Raw genomic sequence first — 23,245 nt, forward strand, 5'->3', positions numbered from 1 at the left:
GAAAAGCGGCTTCTTAGTCACAGAAATTAGTCAAAACAGACTCAGTTTAGTACATTTAACATTTCAGAACAAGATAATTTCCCTTTCCATTACTGCTGTACAGTACATTAATTCACTTACTTGTTGAAAAAGAAAAGGCAGGGAAGTGCATTAAATTGGCCATGAAATCCTTTCTGCCTGGAGGCATCACTCCTAATGTACGTGTCTAAGCCGGACGGTGGTGTTTATGCACTTTCTCGAGCAAGATGTGGTTTGAGCTCCTTGAAGGTGAAGCCAGGTTTTGTGTTGTGCTGGAGAACTGCAATTATCACTAAATCCCTGATTAACTGGAGGTTGCTGTTGGATCCAAAACGTTCTCTTCTCCTTCCTGAGGTGCCTGGGGAAGAAAGTTCTACCAGTATAAGCAATAAACGATTTTTAGCAGCGAAAGTGTTAGATTTCTGAATGTCCACCAGCTTGAAAAGTACAGTATGTGGATTTGCACCAGTCAGCACTAAATATCTACATTTCCAGCATTTCCTGAGCAACTGGCTGACTCTCGATCGGATGGGGAACCTCGTCAGAAAAGGTTTGGCACCACTGCAACACCTACATTTTTTCTCTAAAGCGACATACAATGGTAAGGCAAACCTTAAGTTATTTACCCATTTACACCGCTGGATAATTTTACTGGAGCAACTGAGGGTAAGTACTGTAGGGTCAAGGGTACTACAGCAGGAGGTGGGATTGGAACTCGTGACCTTCGGATCCAAAGGCAGCGGCTCCTCCGAACACTAAACATCGGAATTTCCATCATCGTCACCATCACATCCGAAACGAAACATTTTCGCGCAGTGTCGCCACAGAACACGTGGACTCGCCACCAGGGGGCGGAGTGACAGAGGCGCGGCGGAGCGCGCGCGCGCGCCATTACGCACAGTTTAGTTTTAATCCAACATGTAGGTAACGTGGCGGCATACGCGCGTGTGGGATCGCGCCGACAGAGCAGGACTGTGTGTGTGTGTGTGTATGTGTGTCCCCGCAGGGAGAGTGCGGTCGTCCGGAAACTAAGGAAAGCGCGCAGCGCGCGGCTGAGACATGCTCGAAAGACACACGCAGTTCGGATGAGCCCCCTCGTGATCGCGCTTTGCCTCACGGTCATCGGGATCTGCGTTCTACTCCAGGACTGCAGGACGAAGGTGGGTGGCCGCGCGCGCGCTCCCCTCTGCCCCCCGACACACGCGCGCGCACATACCTGCTGCATACACACGAGAAGGTGGGAAAGTAAAGCGCGTTCGTGTTGCACGGGTACGGGCGCGCACCAGTTTGTTCTGCCGTTTCCCTTTTATGGGCGATTTCGTGTTCGCGGGAACCGACGCGACGCCGACGGCCTTTCTGATCCGTGGTGACAGCGCACGTCGCGCGCCCTTCGCACGCGTCGCTTTGATACACGCAGAAGCACGAGTCGTGTTCGCGAGCTTCAACTTGGGAAAAAACGGCGAAAATCGTGGAGGTGTGTGTGTGTAAGTAACGCTGCACACGGACAGCGAGCCGACGGGTTTCCGTACTTTCGTTTCCGAAGCGCATGAAGCGCCCGGCCACGCGCGCTCTGCCCGCGCGGGGCGGCTCGCGCGGGGTGACGTGATGGTGGAGCTGTCAGCGTCCCTTTGTTTACTTTACCTTGTTTCCACAGTAACGGCACAGGGACAACCAGTTCGACCTCAGTGGGTGGACCTTTGAAAACCGATCCGTAGCCAGTCAGAAGCCCGAGTCTCGAGACCAACAGCCCCCCACCCCACATCCCACACGTGAAATACGGAATTAGCAACAGGGGCAAGTGTATCAGTCAGTGTCACACTGTACTAGTGTGAGGTCACTGAATCCTCATACATGACATGTTAGGATCAAACAGTATTTAGTACCAAATGATAACTATTAGCGTCTAAAGCAGCTCACAGTAACAACACATTATGTCAACATGTTCATACATACTGCCTAATAGCACATATGATAACTCATAGTATTAATAGTATTAACTCATTGTAATAGAGATGTAATATTATGAAAAAGTACAAAATTATAGCTAATAGTATCAAAACTAATTAAGCAATTATACTTTCAGCATAGACTGATGATACATTTTAACTTGTATCTAACACATAATACATTTTATGATAGCATCTTATAGCGTAATGATACATATTGCGCAATAGTACATTCTGATAGTGCAGTAGTACTTAGTGTCAAAGGTAACACAGTAACTCATAGTAATAGGTATGTACATGGGATTACAGCATTTTGATACATATTCTCTGACAGTAAGTTATTTACTGTAACAAACACGAACTGATAGAAACTCACAGTAACTAAAAGTATCTGATAGTGTCCATTTGTGTCTCTGTGTTTCAATGAGTTTTTCCACTTCTTCTCAAGGCCATCAGGCCTCATAAAGGCACACTTTGCCTCTTTAATATATTTAATATTAATCGTTGACGTGACGCACAGCGTTATGCACACTCTTAGAGATCGCAGTGGAAAAGCAGTGATTTATGCTAATCTGCATGAAAACAAAATGCTTGAATGATTTTTGTTTACTGTAAATAAATGTAACTTGACTGTCCGGCCTTAATCATTCCTAGACCCTGAAGGTTATATTTTGTGAATGTTGGAGTGGCTCTGAACTGAACGTTCATTTAAATTGTTTTGTAAAGTATCGAGCAGTAAATCAGTCCGTTTTTACTGATCTCAGAGCAGCTCTAATGCTTTTTTTACACGAGCTCCTAGTAGCGTGCTGTGTTTATCCCACCTTGGCTGCAGTGAAGGTGCATGGTTAGGTAACGCACCACATTGCCCTCGTGACCTTTTCTGGACCCGTGTTTTTCCAGAAAAACGTGAGAGGTGTTTGTGTCCTGTGGTGCTTTCACTGCTGCCAAAGCTGTCCATCAACCTGTGACATCTGGATTACCTTCTTCGCTCTCAGGTACAGCTACACTGTTTTTACACCTCATTCTTGTCTGGCAGCGGTGAAAAACGCCGTGGGAACATTTGTAAAATTATTACTTAAATAATTCCATTCCATTCATTCAGTATATTTTCACAGAGCTCTTCCCACACAGCGCTGAACTAAGGACTAGAGGCACAGGATAAATAAATAGTTGTCTGCGCATTAAATTACTACAGTACACTATACTTACCGTCAGTACATTAAATTCTGTTAAATCACATGATAACGCAGGTGTTTAGACACATTTGAACACACCACCAATACAATAAATAAATTTGCAATGTAGACTTTTAGGATTCGGTATGTTACTTACTATGATTTTACACCCTCAGACCAGTTCATGATAATCACTGTGGCCTTTAGCCCAAAAAGGCTGGTCGCTCCTGGATTACACCTTTCCGAGAGAGACATCAGATGTGACAATGTGTGATATATAAACCACAGACATGTTAACGCAACGTTAGCGCTGTTGCCTTTGAGCCCAAAGGTTGTAGGTTTGAATCTCACCCCCAGCTGTAGTACCCTTGAGCAAAGTACTTACCCTAAATTGCTCCAGCAAAATTACCTGGCTGTATAAATGGGTAAACAACTGTAGGTATCTCAACATTGTAAGTTGCTTTGGAGAAACTCATCAGATGAATGTAAATTTGGCACGTAACTCTTGCAGAGTCGGGGATTGAGAGAATATTTTAGGTGAACACTGTGGACTTAATTTAATGTTCTGCTCATTTGATGCCTGATGCTTTTCCGTGCACTAACTGGTCCCTCTCGTGTCCTGCCAGTTGCTTAAGCACATCCATGCCCCTTGCCGAAGCGAACAAAGTGCAGGAGCTGCTTGAGCTCCAACACTGGATTCAGGAGCTGGAGCCTCAGCTTCAGGTGGGACAGCGGCGATGGGTCGCGCGCGCGTGGCGCTCCGAGCCGCGACGCTGGGTTACCAGCAGCTGTATGAAATGTGGCGCTGTGGAGGCATTTTCAAACCTGAGCCCTCTTGCACCGTAGTCCTTTATTCAGAGGCAGCAGGAGGTGCAGTGCTTAAGACGCCTAGCTGTGCAGCTGAGCAACCCGGCTTCGAATCCCACCTCCTGTTGCAGTACCCTTTATCGAGGTTCTTACCCTGAGCTCATCCACTAAATATTAGCCAGTGTAAATGAGTAAAAAAAAATTGTCAGTAGCTTAGTGAACAGCCCTTACATTGTAAGTCACTTTGGACAAAGATGTCAGGTAAATAACGGTTAACAATAATAGCTGTATTACAAATATCAAGAAGCAGCTTCAAGGTTACACAGTTCACCGCATTGTTGCACTTTTAGGCATGTCATTTACGCTGCATACGGGTTGGAAAATATTTGCCCATCTTTATGTAACGACGGCAAACAAATGCTTGAGTAAGTTGTGATCACCTTGAAGGTAATGCCATTGTCCCGCGGTGACCTGGTGCTCAGCTCTCGATGGTCGACCTGAACTGAACTCCAAGTCTCTTCCACTCCTTTCTCTTAGCGAAGCTTCTTTTGTCTCTCCAGGGTTCTGATGCCACTTTATATGCTCCTACCAACCAAGATGTCACCGTAAGTAGTACCTGCGAATGGTCATGCAGCACGTTCCACACAGCGATGTACGCGTGCGGCTTGTTTTCGCTGCGTCAGCAAAAAGCACTGGCGTTTCATGAGCTCTTCAAGCGCCGCTTTGTTAAATCAGCAGTTCGTGAACCCAAACCGTTCCCTCGTTCCCCTTTGGAATAAGCTGGCCGCGCGCTTTTACTCGGGTGTCGTGTGCAGGTTAAGCTGGGCATTAGACGCTCAGCGCTGTGCCGGGGAGCGTTACACGGGGAGCCGACGTGCAGCGGGGAATCCGGGCGCAAACCGAGCCCGAACGCCGCAGATCGGGATGCGCGTCTCCAGGCCTCACCGCATTTCCTCTCTCCTCCTGCAGGAAGACTGTGTCCCTGCGGCAATGCAGTGTTACCTCCTGGAACTGGAGGTCATAATGTTTGAGAAAGACGTCGAAGACAAGGACGAAAATATTAAACTGAGGAAAAACAGCAGCTCGCTGCAAAAGGTGAGTTCTTTTTTTTAAGCCCAATAAATTAAAACGTGGGTCACTCGGGTTAGGAATAATTTAGGAAAAAGAGCAAACAAAAATACAAGCTGTTTCCCTTTTGTTTGCACCCCCCAGAACAGCTGCTTACCATGCGAGGCGCACCAGGAGGGCAACTCCACAGTATTCCTGGACAGGTTTAAGCAGTTCCTGCAGCGCGTCTTGTCCGACGCGTGACGTGCGTTTGTGCAAACGGGTGACGCGGCTTCTCAGCTTTCCTGTGTTTGTATCGTCGTGCTCCGAAAACAAGGTTTAATGGAACAGCGGGTGGAATTAAGATTGGGAAAGTGAAACCGGTTTCACCGTGCCCCGTCTCTGCCATCGTACCCTGTTTGAAACACGTACATCAACATCAAAAATGACAGCTATGCCAGAAGGCGGCACCATTAGTGTAAGTGTAAATGGTGGTCCCTGCGGGTGCCGCAGCGAAAGTGCCACGCCCGGAGCACGATACTCTCTCTGAGCTGTGGCAATAGTGGTATCGAGGCAGGACTGCAGCTTGTGATCTCGACTAATTACCTTCGCAAAGATACAGAAGCAGTTTCCAGACAAGGTGTAAATTCAGCAAAGACTAGGCCTTCATCTACAGTAAAAGAGACCCTGGAAAGTGTCTTTTCTCAAAAACAGCTTCATTTTGCATTAATTGCTTCCTGGCTGCATCACCTTTGACCAGGGCAAACAGCTTTTAAGAAGATATTGGAATGCTGCAGATAAAATAGCTGTTAAATACATGGACTTGTAACCGTGAAGGTTGTCAGTTCAAGCCCCACTTCCCTCTCCTTCTGTAGCAAGGTACTGAACCCGAATGCCTCCAGTAGAAATACCCACATTTCTATTAAATGGGTCAGATATGCTTATAATAACAATAACCAGTGTAAGTGGAGGAGGAAGAAGAGCAAACATATCCAGAAAGCTTTGATTTTCATTGAAATAGTCCATATAATTGGTGTGTGTCCTTTGATAAAGTGCATTAAAAAGTTCAATCGGATTAACTGGAGGCTCCACTCTCTCCAGGGGCAGCTGTTAGTCTTCCTTTGAGACATCTGATGAGTTAAACCTTAGACTCTTTTGAGTGGAGTAACTGGGAGGGCTGCTTTGAGGAAGACCAGGGCAAACGGTCCATTTGGCACAGGGGCTCTCAGTTGAATCTGTATCCAGGAAACAAGCCATTAAAGTGCTTTGGGTCTTGCTTCATCCACTCTGGGACGTGTCTAATGGCCAGAGAGCTCCAGTCTTAAGGGCTTTTTGAGATTGGTGTTAATGACTGAGGAGGAGAGAGGCTCCATAGACTCTGCATCACAGTTTAGAGTCTTGAAAAGCTGGGGCCCTCAAAAGACCCCAGCTGCCCATCCCTACATTAAGAGAATTCCAGTAGTAAAAGAGGTGATTGAGTAAAGGGGGGGAGAGGGCATGATGGCACAGCAGGTAGCACCTGTGCCTTAGAGTTTGTATGCTCTACCCATGTTTGCATGTGTCCCCCCCCCCACAGTCCAGAGACATGCATTTCAGGGCAATTGGTATATATAAATATCTTAAAGTGTATGCATGTACCGTGACTCACTGCCTGTGTTTCTGGGACAGGCTCTGTTACTAATCCTCCATTAAGTAGTCATCAACAATGAATGAATGAGATGGAATTAGTGTCATTTTAACTGCTGTTATGACCTAAACTGCTCCATCATCAGCCTTATAAACACGCTGCCTTGAAGAAAGGAAGGGACTCCGGCACAAAGCGGGTCCAGTCCCGCCAGCAGTTTGCATCTCTGGGTTCACTGTATTTATATGACTGTTTATTATTTCAGTTCAGGTAAAATTGTTGGGCTGAACGTGTTTTATTGAAAGGTTTAAGGACAGTCCCTTGTTTAGTGTGTCCTCCCCCTGTAGATTGTTAAGTTTGATCTGACAGAGAACTTTTGCACTATTTTCATTGGAGTCGCTGTAACTGATGTCCACTGGCGCATACAAACAGTTGTAAACATGTGTTTTCCTGTTAGGATGTTTTAAGTAGTTTGTGCAATACTCCTGTTTCTTATCAGCTTGTAAATATTTGTACAGAATTATACAGTGTCTTAAAATCTATATTATAGATGCACCATGATATTGTACAGTGTCATGATTTACTTTCTGTGCTTCTTTCATACAACTTTGGCATCCATCCATGTAAAAGGAATTTTAAGCAAAGTTGTGAACTGCTGCTGTTCTGGGACATCGTAAGTGCATCGCTATTTTCGGTAAAATTTTGAACTCGTAACCCTGCATTCTATACTGAACTGGGGATTTAAAAGAGATGCTCTCGACCATGTTGTTCTTGTAAGATGTACCTATTGGCACACATTAATCCTCTACTCGGCTGTAACGTTAGTTCTCACCGATACGCCACCGTTTTCTGTTTTGTAACTCATGTTCAATGATTTGTTTTTCCCCATCAACCCAAATGTTAGATGCAACTTTTGTTTTGAACCAATTGCCCTGTGACACCAGATGTGGCAGCCCAATAAAAAAAAAAAATAACCAAAATACAACATGTCTTCGCACATTTATTTTAAGGGGCTTGTTGGTCACGGTACAGGACATGTGCAGGTTAGGCTGGTGTGTTCACAATGTACCCACAATTCTTAGAAGTGAGGGTGAGTTTCTCAACCAATTAACGCCTGATTCTAGAACGTTTAAACGTGGCACAGATGAAGACTGAAGACTCTTACCGAGAGAGTGAGTAAATGCAGGTTGAGACATTGCAGCAATGTTCAGGGTATGCAGATTCAAGATATCAACAGAAGGTCATCGATGTGCTTCAGTGGAATGTGCCTCTGCTCCCAAGAACACTCCTCTCGTCAGTTAGGGAGGTGAAAGAGAAGGGAGGCATGCGGTCCAGTGGGGCTCCTCATCGGGGACCTGAGGGGCCCCGTGGTCTCCTGGCCTGGGGAGTCTCGCACTGGAGGATGATTTGGTCTCCATCCCATGGAACAGACAACCCCTGGGTGTGCAGCTGGGACTGGGACCTCCATCCAGGCTGGAAGACGCGATGCTCAGGGAGTCCTCCCAATTTTCAGTGCTGGTGCAACTGCTGTAACTGGGAGGCGGCGAAGAGGGGCTTCGTTTCATGTCACCACCAGCAGATACGGGTCCGGAGACCATCATCCTGGCTCCAGCAAACACTGCTTTCCTTTTGCTTTTTACCACTTCCACCTCACTCGTGATCTTCAGGACCACAAAGTCCTTGGTCCTTATTTCGCGTATGGACTCGATCAGGGCGTCCAGACCCTTGGGGTTCTCAGCAAGGTAATCCAACATCCTTCCAGTCTTCTTCTTGTTGCTGCTGCGGCACATGATGTCTTCAGCATCATCCCTGGACAGAATGCGTTTTGAGCGCAGGTAATCCAGGTGCCTGTCAGCCACCAGCTTGTCACACAAGTACGGTCTCAGTCGCTCTATGACCTCCTTTTTTATGTCTGCCATTTCATCCTCGGTTATGTGCCAAGAATCCATGATGACATCACACAGCAGCTATCGTGAACAGTTGTCGCAAAACCCAAGAGACAAAACAATCTAATCCTATTCTTTCGTTAATACTTGCCATCAGGCAAATATTTGGTGTACTTTAAGTGAATTGCATTCCTCTCGCCAGCTAAGCTCAGTCATGTGATTTACAGAATGGTACAACACAAAGAAGAGAACTGGTTTTAGAAATGAAAAGTGTACGGGACTTCCTTCTTTGAAACAAAAAGAACGTGTCACTTCTGCATAATCTTTTCATTGTTCCCCAATTACTAGCGCAAGGCCGTATTATTTCAAAGTCTGTTATGGAGGTATTAAATGCATGGACCAATGAAATAAAAAAATTACAATCAAATGCTTTGCAAATGCTCTGTGGTATGAAACAAAGCGGCTTCTTTACAAACCACCAGTGTTTATTTAAATATTGCAGGTCATATGACTATGTATATTTCTGACAGTTAATGGAAAGGACTGTCACTAAAAAAAATACAATGACTTGGGGTTGCATTTTCACATTGATCACATAAAACAAACTTCTCTGTTGACAGGGAAAGTACATCTGCATTACTGTATGCCTCTCAAAATACCCCTACAAATCTTGATACAGAACCTCTTAGTTCCCCTTTTTCAAAAAACACTTTAAATAAGTCATTTATTCAAATACATAATAAATGAGCAAAAACACAGAAAAAAAATTAGTATACCTCACAAAAATTCACCTTGGTAAAACAGAGAATTCAACCGAAAGTCAGAAAACAATGAAAAGGGGGAAACAACATTCAATACAATATATATTACATAGCCACGGATTGCTGTGCCCACTAATTTCATATAATAGTTTCCGTAGTATTTTAAGAAGTCAGAAATGTAAAATCAAACAAGCCAAACATGAAAAAACAAGGTCACCGTGTCTCCAGTCTGTGAAAGGGTTCGAGATGTGAGATTCCGTACAGGGTTAACATAATGCAACCACTGTTTGAGATTCAAATGTTCTGACAGAAACATAACAAACCCAGATTGCATGAAAGGTAACAGTAAAAAGAAAAAAGAGAGAAAAAAAAAATCACTTTTCACATCAGAATTATTTGCAAAAGATGCACCTGTAATGGGAATGTGAGCATAAGAAGGGTGTATAAGCAGCCATGTGAAAAGGATTTATTTTCAGTACCAGTGCAGGGGACTTGTGAATGTGGCGACAGTGCATCCATGTGCTGCTGCGGGAGCCTTTTTTGGATTGCCTCTCATTCACTTGTGTCTTCTTGTGAATGCATCATGGGGAAAAATACTGTGCCCAAAGGTTATAAGTTTTTACAGAGGACATAGTCTTCCTGTTGTATGCTATTTGTACCTTTTCACCTACAGCGCTGTGTACAAATGACTATACGCTGAAGTGTGTGTGGGTGTGTGTGTTTTTTTTTTTTTTTTTTTTTTAAATCGTTAAAAAAAAACAAAAGGCCAAGCATGTGGATAATAAGGAACGCCAGTGCTTTTTGTTCTCGCTGTACATGATTAGAGACTGGTGAACAAACCAGTCTCTGCTTACTTTTTAAATTATATTACATATATCTTAAAGAACAACATGAACAAAGACTTACATATTCAATGGGGCAAAAAAAAAAATCTGTAAAAAAGCGTGAAGATTCCGCAAAATGTTCTTCATTTTTAAGTACAGCTGTGAAATATTTAACACTGTTAGCGAAGCCTCTTTTGTGCAACTTTACATACCTGCATACTGAAGGACTTTCCGTGTGTGGACAGGGTGTGCGAGCTCTGTACGTGAGTGCTACCGTTTCTCACGAGTCCACCCTGCCGTAGGTCCCTTCCGGTGGCCGGTAACACTTGGGGAACGCCATCAGCTGCAGCATGTTGAATGCATACTTCCTGCATCTAATGTTCTTTTGCACATTCTCAATTCGGCATCCTTCTCTGGTGCCCGGGAGGGTGGCGGAGGAATCGGGGCGAAGGAAGGAGGAAGGGGACAAAATAACATGGAATCATGAAACAACAATTTGAAACTGAAAGCCAAAGCAGTACATTGCAACTAAACTGCAACAAAAAGGTGCCAACATTAATAAAATAAATACTGTATTGCTCCCCCTCCCCATAGAGCCACTTGTACAATGCCAGCTATCTGCAGAATGTCAGTGGTGAGCCACACAAACAATGAATAAAGGTCACAAATAACTAGTATGACAATTGTGGAACACCTACGATGAAGATGTAGTTTTGTGTTTCTCTTTTAATTAAGGGCTTGTACACTAATTAATCTTAAGATCAGTCCCTCCCTAAAAATCAATAATTTGCAGAAGCAATTGAAATATTTTCATGATATTTTAATTATGAATGCTCTGAAATTGACAAAATATATATTACAAAATTAAAAATATCCATATGCCATTCATATGCACTATATATACGGTGTTTTCAGGAAAATCAAAAACTCTGAACAATAAGACATGCCTCCAGTGTTTTATCAAACAGTCCATGCAATTTGGAGACTTGGGGAAATCTCTCTGCACTCAAATTATACCCAAGCATTTCCTGTGCAACCCCTTCCTCAAATTACAAACACAAACTAATGACAGGACCACCCTAATTTTTGGAGAAAATGGATATGCTACCAGATAATGTTTTAATGATATATATACTGTATACAGATATACAAACATTATGCCCTCAAGATGCTTCTACAGATAGTAAGTGTAATAAAGTAACCCATTCTAATTTGCAACTCATGTGCTCACTGCTCAAAATGAGAAATTGTAATTTTTTGCAATAAAAGTCTATAAAACTGACATAAAAGTCCTTTAAAAGCCTTTTCTTAGTTTTTATAAAGTACTGCTAATTAAAATTAGTATGCGTAAGTTCTCAGCAAAAAAGTGAGTATTATTTATAGTGTAAATAAAATGAATACATCAAAATGTAATCATAACATTTCAGCTGAGCGTGTAAATGAGGTCGCTGTGTTGCTACACTGATTTTACACACCAATTACCATGATTTTTCAAAACAGACTATCAGTAACGGCTGAAATTACCGCTAGGCTGCTCTCACTTTACCCGTTTCTCAGCATTAAGATCAACACGTGCAACAAAATTACACAGTAGAGATGCAGGTATTGTGTAATCAGCAGTTTATTGGTATTTTGCAAGCAGAAAAACAAGACTTAAAATGAGCCACACGACCAGCAGGTGAGAGCTGACGAGCAGCAGGGCGATTGGGTAGAAGTGGCGGGAGGCCGGCTTGCTATTGGCTGCAGAGCCTGACTCGGGGTCATCGCACTGACCAGCCCCTCCGTGGGCGAGTCGACTGCTGGACGGGTCAAGAACAAGACAGAACAACGGGTGGGTTAGTATAGGGCACAGCCCCGGGGAGGGCAGGGGGAGGGTGGTGTGGGAAACACGACCAGCAGCCAACACAGAAAGACGCATGGATGGAGAAGCTCGGGGATGGCAGCGAAGGGAGCGAATGGATGAGTGATGACAGGCTGCGGCCTGCATTACTAGAGCTACCATCTGCATCTTCCGTGACGCTCAAAACTATCCCTCTGCGTGCAGTGCACCTGGAAAAGTCACATGTTCATCAGCGTTCAAAGAACAGCCTAATCTTTGAGTGACGACCATCCTTAGAAATGGCCGAGTAAAAGGTATCACACAGGCACTACGTGGGGGGACGGCAAGCAGTGTGGGTTCACTTGTACAATTAAGCCACCAAATCATCCATGTATAGCTGCTGCCAAATTACTTGGCAATTATGAGGAAAAGTACAATCATAAAACTTCAGCTGTTAAAGAAGCGAGATATTGTTTTGATTTAGGTTCACGGACCTGCAACTTGCAAGTTGCTGGTTCAAGTCCCAGGATGGGCCCTTAAAGTTGTTGCTTTGAGGTTGTGTTACCGAGTTATCACTGCAGACAAGCGAGCCAAACAAACAAAATGACAACACTTCATAAATCTTAATCCAAAACAAATTCCCCATGCACACATACATAGGCCAGTTTACTCAAGTTATTCAAAGAACTATATATTTTAACTAACCACACTGAATGAGTTTTATCAGCTGACTTAGGGATATGTCCCATTGCACCAGGTGGTATTCCTCCATAAACAAATGCATCTATAAACTTCCAGTATTCGGATTATTAAAGTATTCCACAGTGGTGCTCACTATGAAGTGAACAGATGAACTGACAGGCTTTTAACACATCAAAATATTACTGCAACGTATGAAACAATAAAAGTGAACTTATGAAGGATACTATACACGTAAGTCGAAATGGGCTATTATGAATTGACCTTTGCCTTTGTACAATTCAAAATAAAAACTTGTTTTTACAGTACAACGCTTTGAACTTTGAAATACTTTGGAAAAAATATAGAAAAGCACTTTTTCAAGCCAGATTCGAATACTGTGCAAAGTGAATTGATGAAAATCAGAAAAACCCTTGTTTTTTTGTTTAATACCATTGCTTACTTAACTGGTAAACACAAAGATAAACAATACATTTCTGCTTCCTTTACCAATGATGATTTTTTTTTCGTTTTTTAATAATAAATTGGAGAATATCCAGACATCCATAGTGCCCTCTAGTTTGGTCTTACCCAGCATAAGCGGTTCTGACAGTGATAATATTAGTTGCTGTCCGCACCGTTTCAGTACTTTCAACGTAGTAACTGTAGAGGAAATTACCATGCTAATTCACTCTATGAAAGGTACTACCTGTCATTTAGACTCAATTTCCCACTAAATTACTGAATGCTGCAGTTTCCGTGCTTGCAGAACCTATTGTTAATATTGTAAACATGTTGTTACTTAATGGCTGTGTTCCAAAACCTTTTAAAGTCGCCGTTATTAAACCACTACTAAAGAAATCGGATCTGGATTGTAATAACCCAAGTAATTATAGACCCATCTCCAAACTACCAATTTTATACAAAATTTTAGAAAAGATCGTGGCTTCTCAAACCGTAAAACATCTTAAATCATAATAATATTTGAAAAATTTCAGTCTGGTTTCCGTACTGGTTATAGCACTGAAACGGCGCTCACGTGTGTTGTTAATGATATTCTCATCTCTTTTGATGCTGGTCAGATCTCTATTGTTATGTTACTGGACTTGAGTGCTGCATTTGATACTGTAGACCACAGCATCCTACTGAGTAGACTTGAAAACCTGGCTGGACTAAGGGGTACTGTCCTGAAGTGGTTTGACTCACATTTAGCTAATCGTGAACAATTTGTTCTAAAATCTGATGACCGCACCCCCTCCATCCAACTATGGTTCGATATGGTGTGCCTCAGGGCTCTGTGTTGGGTCCATTACTGTTCTCACTGTATACGTTACCATTGGGTGATATTATTCGCAAACAGAATGTGAGTTTCCATTTGTATGCCAATGACACACAGCTATGTGTTTCATTTAAGCCTGATGATCCAACACATATGGTATCTTTAGCTAATTGTTTTACCAATATAAAACTATTGAGTAAATTTTTTTTTTTTTTTAAATCTCTAAATGCCACTAAAACAGAAGTACGTATGGTGGGTGTTGATGCCAAAACTCTTGACACAATCACACCAATCTTCACCACAAATGGTATTAGCTTCAAGTGTAGATTGTGTCAAGGATTTGGGTGCCCTGTTGGATGGGAAGCCGTCATTTGTATCTCATGTAAATGCTTTGACTAAGTCGTGTTTCCTTCAGTTGAGAGAGAGCTAAATTACGGCAATTCCTATATAGGCAGGATGCTGAGAAATTGGTTCAGGCTTTTATTTCAAGAAGGTTGGACTATTGTAATGTTTTATTATCGGGTTGTCCATACCAGACTGTATTCAGGCTACAGTTGGTACAAAATGCGGCTGCAAGAATTGTTACTAGAACTAGGAAGTACAACAATATAACACCATTACTTAAATTGTTGCATCGGCTCCGCGTTACATTTAAAGTTGATTATAAAATCATACTTTTGACCTATAAGGTAGTACATGGCATTGCTCCGGCTTACCTTTATGAGAATATTGATTCTTATATCCCAGGACAGTATCTTCGTTCAAGAGATGCAGGTTACCTTAAAGTACCTGTGATCAATAAGACCTCAATAGGAGGTCATGCCTTTAGTTATAGAGCACCTGAACTATGGAATACTCTACCAGTTACTGTTGGAAGTGCCCCATCTGTTTCAGTCTTCAATTCCAGACTAAAGATTTACATGATTACTCAGGCATTTCATCTCGACATTTAATTCTACTTAACTGTGTTTATGTTTTTCCCACCTCTATACAAAAACATATTAAAACTTAAGTTATAAATTACTAACAATGTATTCTTGTTGAGCATTGTTCCCTACAATAAAATCTCAGGAGACCAGCCAGCAGCGAGAGATGCACCCTATGCTGACTGAAGATGACGACCAATCGCCATGATGGATGAGACGTACCTTGCCGAACTGGGAAAACAAGCTATGAAATCAAATCAAGCAATGTCGTCATTCCTTGTAAACTGACTTAGAAGTCTTACTTAATCTAGAATGCCCAGGAGGGGTGGGCAGCCACTGGCACTTGGACCCCCCCTGAGAGTTTGTCTCCCTCGACTTTCAGTTGGGAGTTTTTGTTCCTTTCCTCCGTGGCCAGTAGGCTTACTTATAGCTCTATAAAAGCATCGATAATGTATTATTCTAGTCTGGAGTCAACTGTCTTCTTTGTTCTGATATGTTTTTTTTTTTTTTTTTTGCTTTATGCCTGTTAAAGCGCTCTGTGCCACTGCGTGAGACGAGCGCTCTGTAAAAATAAACTGAATTTGAACTCGGACATTAATTACTAAATCCAAATATAAACCACAGCTTAATGTAATTCCCTGTCTAGTACATGCTAATTGTTATTTTACTGCAATCAAGAGTAAACAGACAGTTCACCCACCTTGTCACCCCCTCTGACACTTTAATGTGTAAAATTCAGCCACCTTTTGAAAAACATCAAATGTAAGTGTAAACTAGATATACCTGTGAGAACCCTGCTGCAGATTGCCAGCACTAAACTCATTCTTTTACTATTCCAGCGTAGGGTTGCGTTCCATCACCACTGTGCAAAGGCCAAGTTTCCCCAGACTCAGTGAACAAGTGCACCACAGCTGCCAAGTTTTGATTCACACAGACTGTACAGCTGCAGAGATGGGAGCCGTAACATAATACAGACGTGACAGAAATGACACCCCAGCCACGGTCGAGCTCAGCTGCAATTCACAATTTCATACAGAAAGCCCTTTTTTCCTTTTCTGGGACATTTCCTCTACATGCTCAATATAACAGGATATCGCAGGGGGACCCGCCCTGAGTGGACACTTTCCTGGAATTTTGTTCATTTAGATTTACTTCTTCACACAACACATACTTTGTATCCAGGAGATTAAAACTGTATGTAAACATATCCACCAAGTGCACTACTTTCAAACTGCTGGGAAGGGGGCAGGGGGAGAGAGGAGAAAGGAGGAGGGAGAGAAAAAAAAATAAATAAAAAAAACCGCAGAATGGAGTTGTTTTTCTGCTGACTGCAGAAATAGTTCAATGACTCAAACAGACTCAGTTCAATAAAATGTTTGCTACCCTAAGAGTTTCAGTAGGTATGTAGTTTCTTTTCTCTTACCAAAAAAAATCTGCACTGCAGTGGCCAGGTAAACCAGAAAAACAAAACTAGAAAAACAGAGCTTAAGCTCCACCAGGAAACAAAGCAATAACATAACTGAAATCTTTCCCTGTTGTTAGACGTATAATGCCGTACTGCTTTGTACTTCATAAATATGCATTGTCATTACTGACCACGCTGACAATGATGAAAGTCTGCACGGTCAAGCCCTTGGAAGAATATCAACAGTGGCACTAGGTCCACGTAACCAAGAGAGTTCCCAAAACATTCACAGAACATGATAAACGTATAAAATGCACGCAAAATGTTTATATATATTTATATAAATATATATAAACTTGCTGCCAGTATCAACGCATATATTCAATTTAGATGAGGTGTTTTCAAGTTCAGCAGCATTTACAGTATCTTTCATTCTTCTGTTGCTTGTAAACATAGAAGCGAGGGAAGCTGATGAGCAGCAGGATCTTCACTACAAGTGGCTGCAGAGCCTGCCTTGGGCTCGTCGCACTGACTGGCCTGTCCACGGGCCTGTCAAGCGCTGGACGAGTCAAGGATAAGACAAGACGGGTGGGTTAGTACAGGGGTTGGCCCCAGGGAAGGGAGGTACTGGGGTCTGAAGTTGGATGAGAGCACATATGAAGGGATACGATTCACAGCCAGCATGGATGGACGCATGAATGGGAAAGCTTAGGGAAACACCGCGAGGTTCAAATGCGGGAAGCCGGTTCAGTCAGCAGAAAACTGAAAGTGGCTTTTCCAATAAACACAAACTTTTTCAGGCCTTCATTATGATATTGCTCAAAAAACTGTGATGATTTGCTGCTGATTATATGTAAATCGTTCTTGCTTTGAGTTCTTCTCAGGAAATATTGTTCGACGTCAAGCGCCACATGTAGTAATTCTGGTTTCCCAGCCTGAAAAATTTATGTTCACCCTACACATCTTTTTTAATGTCAAAAACGGCATAAAAATAATTTGTCCCTCACACAAGCCCATGTAGAACACAGCCCTAATCCAGTAGAAAGAAAAAATATAATAATAAAAATACAGACTTGAGTTTTGCAAAGTGAAGAAAAATGTACTAGATTTTTTTTATTTTATTTTTTTATAGAGCACTCTTCTCACACAGTGACAGAGCGCTTTAACACAGGCATACAGCAAAGCGTACCGATTGTGTCAAGGATTTGGGTGTCCTGCTGGATGGAAAGCTGCCATTTGTATCGCGTGTAAATCCTTTGACTAAGTCGTGCTTCCTTCAATTAAGAAGCATAGCTAAAATGCGGCGATTGCTGACTGAGTCACTTAAAATGTTTTGAGAACAGGAAATCTCTATTACCTAGAAGATGGTAAAATAGAAAATTGTTCTTCAGTCCAATGGGTATTCAAGCTGAGTCATGAAGATGACAGTTTTTTTTCCCATTTATAGCTGACGCAAGCCTGAATCTTGCAGGGTGATCACATGGTTTAAACCAAAATGTGGAAGTCTTCAGCTGTGATGTGACTAAGTTCTGCCTTTATTATTATGGATGCTTGCAATTCCATTATATCTACTTCCTATCAGCTTTACTGTGGATTTTTAAATAAAAACTTCATGGCAAAAATTATTGAAAAGAGATAGCGGTGTGTGAAGCAGTGTAGTCATAGTGTAGAATTATCTATCATATTCCCACACTTTGTAGTGGGGGAGGAGGAGGAAAAAAAAACATTCTTGCAATGCCACAGCCTCTGTATATATTTAACTTGCTCCAGGCAAGTTTGTGTTTCAAAAAAACAAAATCAAAAGCTAGGTAGCTACAGTGTTCTTTTAAATTAATGAAAAGTCTTTCATTTTGCAGTCACACCTCATATATACACATTATGTAGATGTTTGCATGCACACACAGGCAAGTGCAAATATGAAATAAAGTGGGGGAAGTAAACAAAAAAAAATTAAAGTTCCACACTTAAGACTAAGTCTAACCCTAACCCTCAGTATATTTCAAATCATTAAAACATCACCACCAAGAGAACAAAAAACAATCACTGATTTCTGCTGCTGTTAAGATTATTCCACTATCCTGCAAAACCATTGCATAGAATTATTTATTAAGTGTTTCAAAAAAAAAAAAAAAAAAAAAACATTAAAATTCAGGTTTTTTGCTTTTGCAACTGAAAGTAGATGAATCAGACCCATAGAGAAGATCTTTATGACTTCAGGATACCCGCAGAGAAGAACACAGCAAACTGTGGACCAGGGAACCATTAATGTTATTTTTAATGTCCTGCATAAAATGCTTGTGAGATGTATATGAGTGTGCAGGAATCACAGTGAAGAAACAAAGTTCACCACCAGATCAGCCCCTGAAGATCTCCTGTTTGGAGACCAAAGCCTAACTAAAAGAGACGTGTCAGTGTGGGAAAACCAGTAGGACTTCATCGCATGTGTAGATGAGTCAAGTCAGGTGGAGACTTTGTTATCTTTCTCTTTAGGGCCACAAGGAGAAATGATTCATCAACCAAAGTGATCACAGGCAAAGGGACTTCATTTCTTAATCAAAACATCACAAAATTATAAAAGCAGCTAAACGATAAAGCTGAGTGATCAAGGGCTGCTATGTGTGAGCTGTGAAAGAATTCCGACAATCAGCCCTGAAACATGTGAGTTTCTAGATGACCGCAAGACAGCTAAGAGTTCAAAAGAGGTCAAACAGGCAGTTTCTGAATTGCATTTTCACCAAAAGCACAACGTTATTTGCTGCATCAGAAAGAACGGTTTCAACCACATTGAATGAGGACTACTGGTTGCAAGTCAAAGCCAACAAAGGCAAGTTTACTAGGATGCTGAAAGCAAAACACAACAGCCTCAGACTTGCCTCGTGAGTAAGCCAACACATCTGTGACCCAGTACAAACAAAAACATGACGCTGCGAGTTCCAGAGAGCTGAATTTTACGGTAGAGCTGCCATGTAGAAGAAAAACACGGAACCCGAAGCAATCAGCACAAAACCTGGAACTCTGATCGCTGCAAGTACAGTACATAATCTAGTATGACAAAAAAAAGTCACCTTTGACTCTTTTCCTCTCCGTGAGTTTTGGCACATGGCATTCTTTAACATGTGTCCAGTTGCCATATGCCTCCTGAAGAAAGTTGTGCTTCCAAATTCATCATTTCCCATAGCTTTGGTATTTATAAATTTGCATTAGTTTTTTTTTTTTATATACATTTAAACATACAAATATACATTTATAAACATAACAAGCCCAACAACAACAGCAAACATTCACATATCCCTCCCTACGAGCTGCAAAAAGGGAAAAAGGGGGGGAGTGAAAGATGGTGGAGGGGATAGAGTTATAACTAAATGCAACTAAATAACCTAAAAAGTAATTAGGTAAACAAAATTATTAAATCTAATATGCATAAATTAACAGGCAGAAGCATGAGTGAAATCACTAATTATCCATTGCACAAGGTTATTGTGAAACACAGTGAGGTTTCAGTTGAGTTTAACCCTTTACAGGCAAATTAGCATGAGCTGATAATTATTTTCCCAACTGCCGAGAGGGTTAACAGAGTCCAGGGTTCCATTCTAATTCAGGAAGCAGATCATCTAAGGTGTCAAAGTATAAGAGGACCCCCACTTAGCATAAAAACGATTCACAGAACCTCGCAAAGTGACCTTAACTTTTTCCAATTTTAGAAAAGACAACATGTCTCAGCCAGAGGGTGAAATAGGGGGCATTGGAAGATTTCCATGTTAACAATATTCTGTGCCTAGCGGTTAGATAGCTTTGGTATTTATGAAGAATCATAAAGATTATTACTGTTTGGCAACAAATAAAGCTGGGCAGAATCTCTGCTTTTGGCAGGTCTAAGTACTACCATTCACACATACACATGAGTGGGCGTAGCCATTGTACAGCTACCTCTCGGGATATACCCTTCTTTTTAGGCACATTTCTTCATTCCCTTTCATTCTTCATCCTTATATGCTGTACTGAAAAAGTGTTCACAGCAGCCCACAAACAAAGGACAAATAAATGTTAAAAACAAACGAAACCATGACTTGCACGGGTTTCTTTGAAAGACAGTAGTAGTTCATACGCCACAATATCTGTGTCATGTACTTTAGCGTACATTATCTCTTCAACAACTCTACTGCATTTTGGCACAGCCTGCACTTTGACACATGGCTAAATGATGTTTACCACAAATAACTGTACCTTGTACCAGTACTCATATTATAAAGTATTTAATGAGGTTTGCTGGTTTCTCTATCTACATCAGCAGGTGTGGTACTGCTGACTGGTCTTGTTCATAGGAGCAGCAACAAAGAACCTGTGGGATGCAGCCGAGGCTCCTGGTGAAGATCAACTTTTCGCGATCTTTGATCCGTTTTGAACCTCCCAGGTTCCCTGGATCTTTTACCTTGATCTGCCTTTAATCAGCAGACATTCAGTGTCCTACATTTCCAGCTTCGTAACCACCAGGGAGGTCTGAGTAAACAACACCCATGGAGGGACTTGTGAACATCCCCAAGGGACAAATTTGGAGACTTAAGATGCCACAAAGAAACAGGAACAGCCTTTACACACGGAGAGCAGGGTGACAGTTTCATACAACCGGTCATATAAATGAAGAAGAAATGTACGGGACACTACTTTGACAGCTGGTTAGGTGAGCTGTACTAATATGTGGCTAGAAGAGGAAGCTTGTTTGTTGTTATACATCCACATTTGTTACAAGTTCTTCATGTTGACAACAGATATGGTCGGAACTCCTCCCAAAACAGAAACCTACTCCCCCCCGCCCCCCCGGGATTATTTCCAGCTCTGTTGTCCTCTTCATTGGAAATCATTTGTGAAAAAGATGATGAAATATTTCCCCTATAAATGTTGACCCAAGTGTGGTATTATCCTGAAGAATTTCTCTGACGCATGACAACTAACCCGGGTAATGCTGCAGAGGAGGGAACCAATACATCCATGGCAGTCACTGCTGGCTTATTTGTACAGAGGTGCCTCAGACAGTTAGGATGAGACAGAAGTGCAGAGACAAGAAGGGTGGGACTCATGAAAATGGCTTGAGTAGCACTGATGGACTTTGGGCATAGTGTTACACCACCATACGTGTGCTGAAGAGCAGAACAGCCCGCAGAACTCACATGACAGCCTACAAGGCAGTTTTGCATGTAGTGGTAGTGGGGGGTGACAGTGTACCTCCTCATGCAGTCCAGTGCTCGGATGAAGTAGTCCTTGTTGAGATGATGCTCATCTCTCAATAGGGCGCACTGCTCCAGGGTGACTGACATGGAGGTTCTGTCTTTGGCACTCTTGCAGCTTGTGAACCGGATGCCGTTCAATCGTCGACAGATCTAGATAAAGATCAAAAGTCTTTTTTTGCTTTATTATAAAGACAGAGAGAAGCAAAATCCAATTTGGTGTCTCTACAGAGTTCAAGTGCAACCAACTTTCTTGGTTTTGTGCCTTTTCATATTTGCTGCACACTAAAAATTAAACCATTGGAAATTCTGTGGAATTTTCCACAGCTGCTCCCTTGGATAATGTGAAACGCACACTTTCATGGTGACACAGGAAATACCAAAACATTGCACTCATTTCACACAGCCAGCAGGGGGGTCGTGTAAGAACAGGAAAGTGCTTTAGGGACAACAACTGTTGTCGAGAACCAGGAATTGTGTAATTAAGTAACACATAATATTTCTGCTAGATATCACTATAATCAGTTGCCTAGTAAAATGACAGGTTGACATTCGATGCTTTAATACTTCAAAGGAGCAGAAAGAAGGTGAAAGAATGTGCATCTTTTTTTTATGAAGTGCTCAGCAGTCTTGTATAACCACACTTGACGGCATCTTTTTGATACTAAACGTTTACAGAAGTGCAAACAAGTCATTTTGTTTATAGATTTGTAAAGAAAACCAAAACTCCTTTCAAGATACTGTATGACTAGCTTCCATAATCATGACAGTTGTATACATCTTCATACCTTTCACTACAGTAAAATGCAGAGGAGGGGTAGGCAATCACTGATAATTGGATCCCCAGCAGTTTACTTTTTCTTTCTTTGCAGTTGGGATTTTTTTTTTTTTTGTTTTTCCTCTCCTGAGTTGCCAGGTGCCTTAGTGTATTAATTAATTCTAATTCTTATTATAATTCTAATACCGAATCATTTACGGTAACTTTGTTCAGTGCTCAGTGTCACTGTTAAAAGTGCTCTTTCTAGAGCAAATTATATAAATATAATTTAAATGATAAATTATATTAAACTGAATAGGATACATTGCAAAGGTTGTTCTGTCTCAAAATCTCAAACCAGTCACATTTTTGCTCTCCGTCACATTTTACAATTTTTAATTTGTATAATTTCTGATTGCTGTTCTAGTTTGATTTAAAATCAATTCAATCAGAGCGGAGTGATATTAGTCTAAAACAATTTCAAGTATTAATGTTTTTAGTATGTTCTGCTGTTTAAACAACTGCAGAAGATACTGAGGGCAACCTTTTTTTACTGACTGTAACGCTACATGTAAACAAACTCTGACTTGCTCCTTTTATGTTTTTCTGAACCATAAAATCATGCACAAGCATCATTAATTTCAAAATGACCACTTATTTCCCTACCAATCTAATTTCTGTGTTCTTACTGCTGACCAGAACATGGCAAAGCAAGAGTAAGACAAAGCTCAAGCAAAACTGAGATAAAAATTCTGATGAAAACAAAATTTTAGATATGAGACAGCTGAAGGGGCCATGTGATGTGATCCCCTCCCCCCACATAGTTGTATGGCATTTTAAGTGGACTTTTCCCTTGTCCAACTCTGCTAAGGACGGTTCGAAGCCTTGCTGCAAAAGGAGGAGGGTTGGGTGTGGGGCTAGCAATCCCACCCCATAAAAATTTTATATCTACAGAAACCAGCACTGCAAAAACTCCATTTTATGACTCCGTATAAGCTCCATCTTATAAGGCCCTATACTCTGACTGGAGCAAAGAGGATTAAATTTACAGATAGTCTTCTACTTACGATG

General features: G+C 41.8%; 2 protein-coding genes and 1 pseudogene across 9 annotated transcripts in view; 1 reads left to right on the forward strand and 2 right to left on the reverse strand.

Annotated features, from left to right (window-relative positions):
* Nucleotides 1-714: 714 nt before the first annotated feature.
* On the forward strand, nucleotides 715-5,367 carry il15 (interleukin 15). 2 transcript variants are annotated; one of them, XM_018735814.2, is made up of 6 exons: nucleotides 715-1,178; nucleotides 2,865-2,959; nucleotides 3,766-3,862; nucleotides 4,507-4,551; nucleotides 4,916-5,041; nucleotides 5,159-5,367. In XM_018735814.2, exons 1-6 carry the CDS (start codon nucleotides 1,104-1,106, stop codon nucleotides 5,255-5,257), a joined length of 537 nt encoding a protein of 178 aa, XP_018591330.1. In that variant the 5' UTR covers nucleotides 715-1,103; the 3' UTR covers nucleotides 5,258-5,367. The 2 variants fall into 2 exon arrangements, with proteins under 2 accessions (XP_018591330.1, XP_018591332.2); XM_018735816.2 differs by having other exon boundaries at nucleotides 5,164-5,239.
* A 2,246-nt stretch (nucleotides 5,368-7,613) lies between these two features.
* LOC108924464 (B-cell lymphoma/leukemia 10 pseudogene) lies at nucleotides 7,614-9,897 on the reverse strand (annotated as a pseudogene).
* Nucleotides 9,898-9,984: 87 nt separating this feature from the next.
* The window catches only part of inpp4b (inositol polyphosphate-4-phosphatase type II B), a 96,139-nt gene continuing 82,878 nt past the window's right edge, over nucleotides 9,985-23,245 (reverse strand). For 6 of the 7 annotated variants that reach the window (XM_018735806.2, XM_018735808.1, XM_018735809.2 and 3 more), the window contains 2 exons: nucleotides 21,416-21,570; nucleotides 11,674-11,887 (listed from right to left, as the gene is read on the reverse strand). In XM_018735806.2, coding sequence (XP_018591322.1) covers nucleotides 11,710-11,887; nucleotides 21,416-21,570 — 333 coding nt within the window. In that variant the 3' untranslated portion in view covers nucleotides 11,674-11,709. Of the gene's footprint in view, nucleotides 10,502-11,673; nucleotides 11,888-21,415; nucleotides 21,571-23,245 lie in introns of those variants that run through there. The other variant, XM_018735807.2, reaches the window with a different exon arrangement.

This window comes from Scleropages formosus, chromosome 16 (assembly GCF_900964775.1).
Source record: "Scleropages formosus chromosome 16, fSclFor1.1, whole genome shotgun sequence".
NCBI classification, from domain to species: domain Eukaryota; kingdom Metazoa; phylum Chordata; class Actinopteri; order Osteoglossiformes; family Osteoglossidae; genus Scleropages; species Scleropages formosus.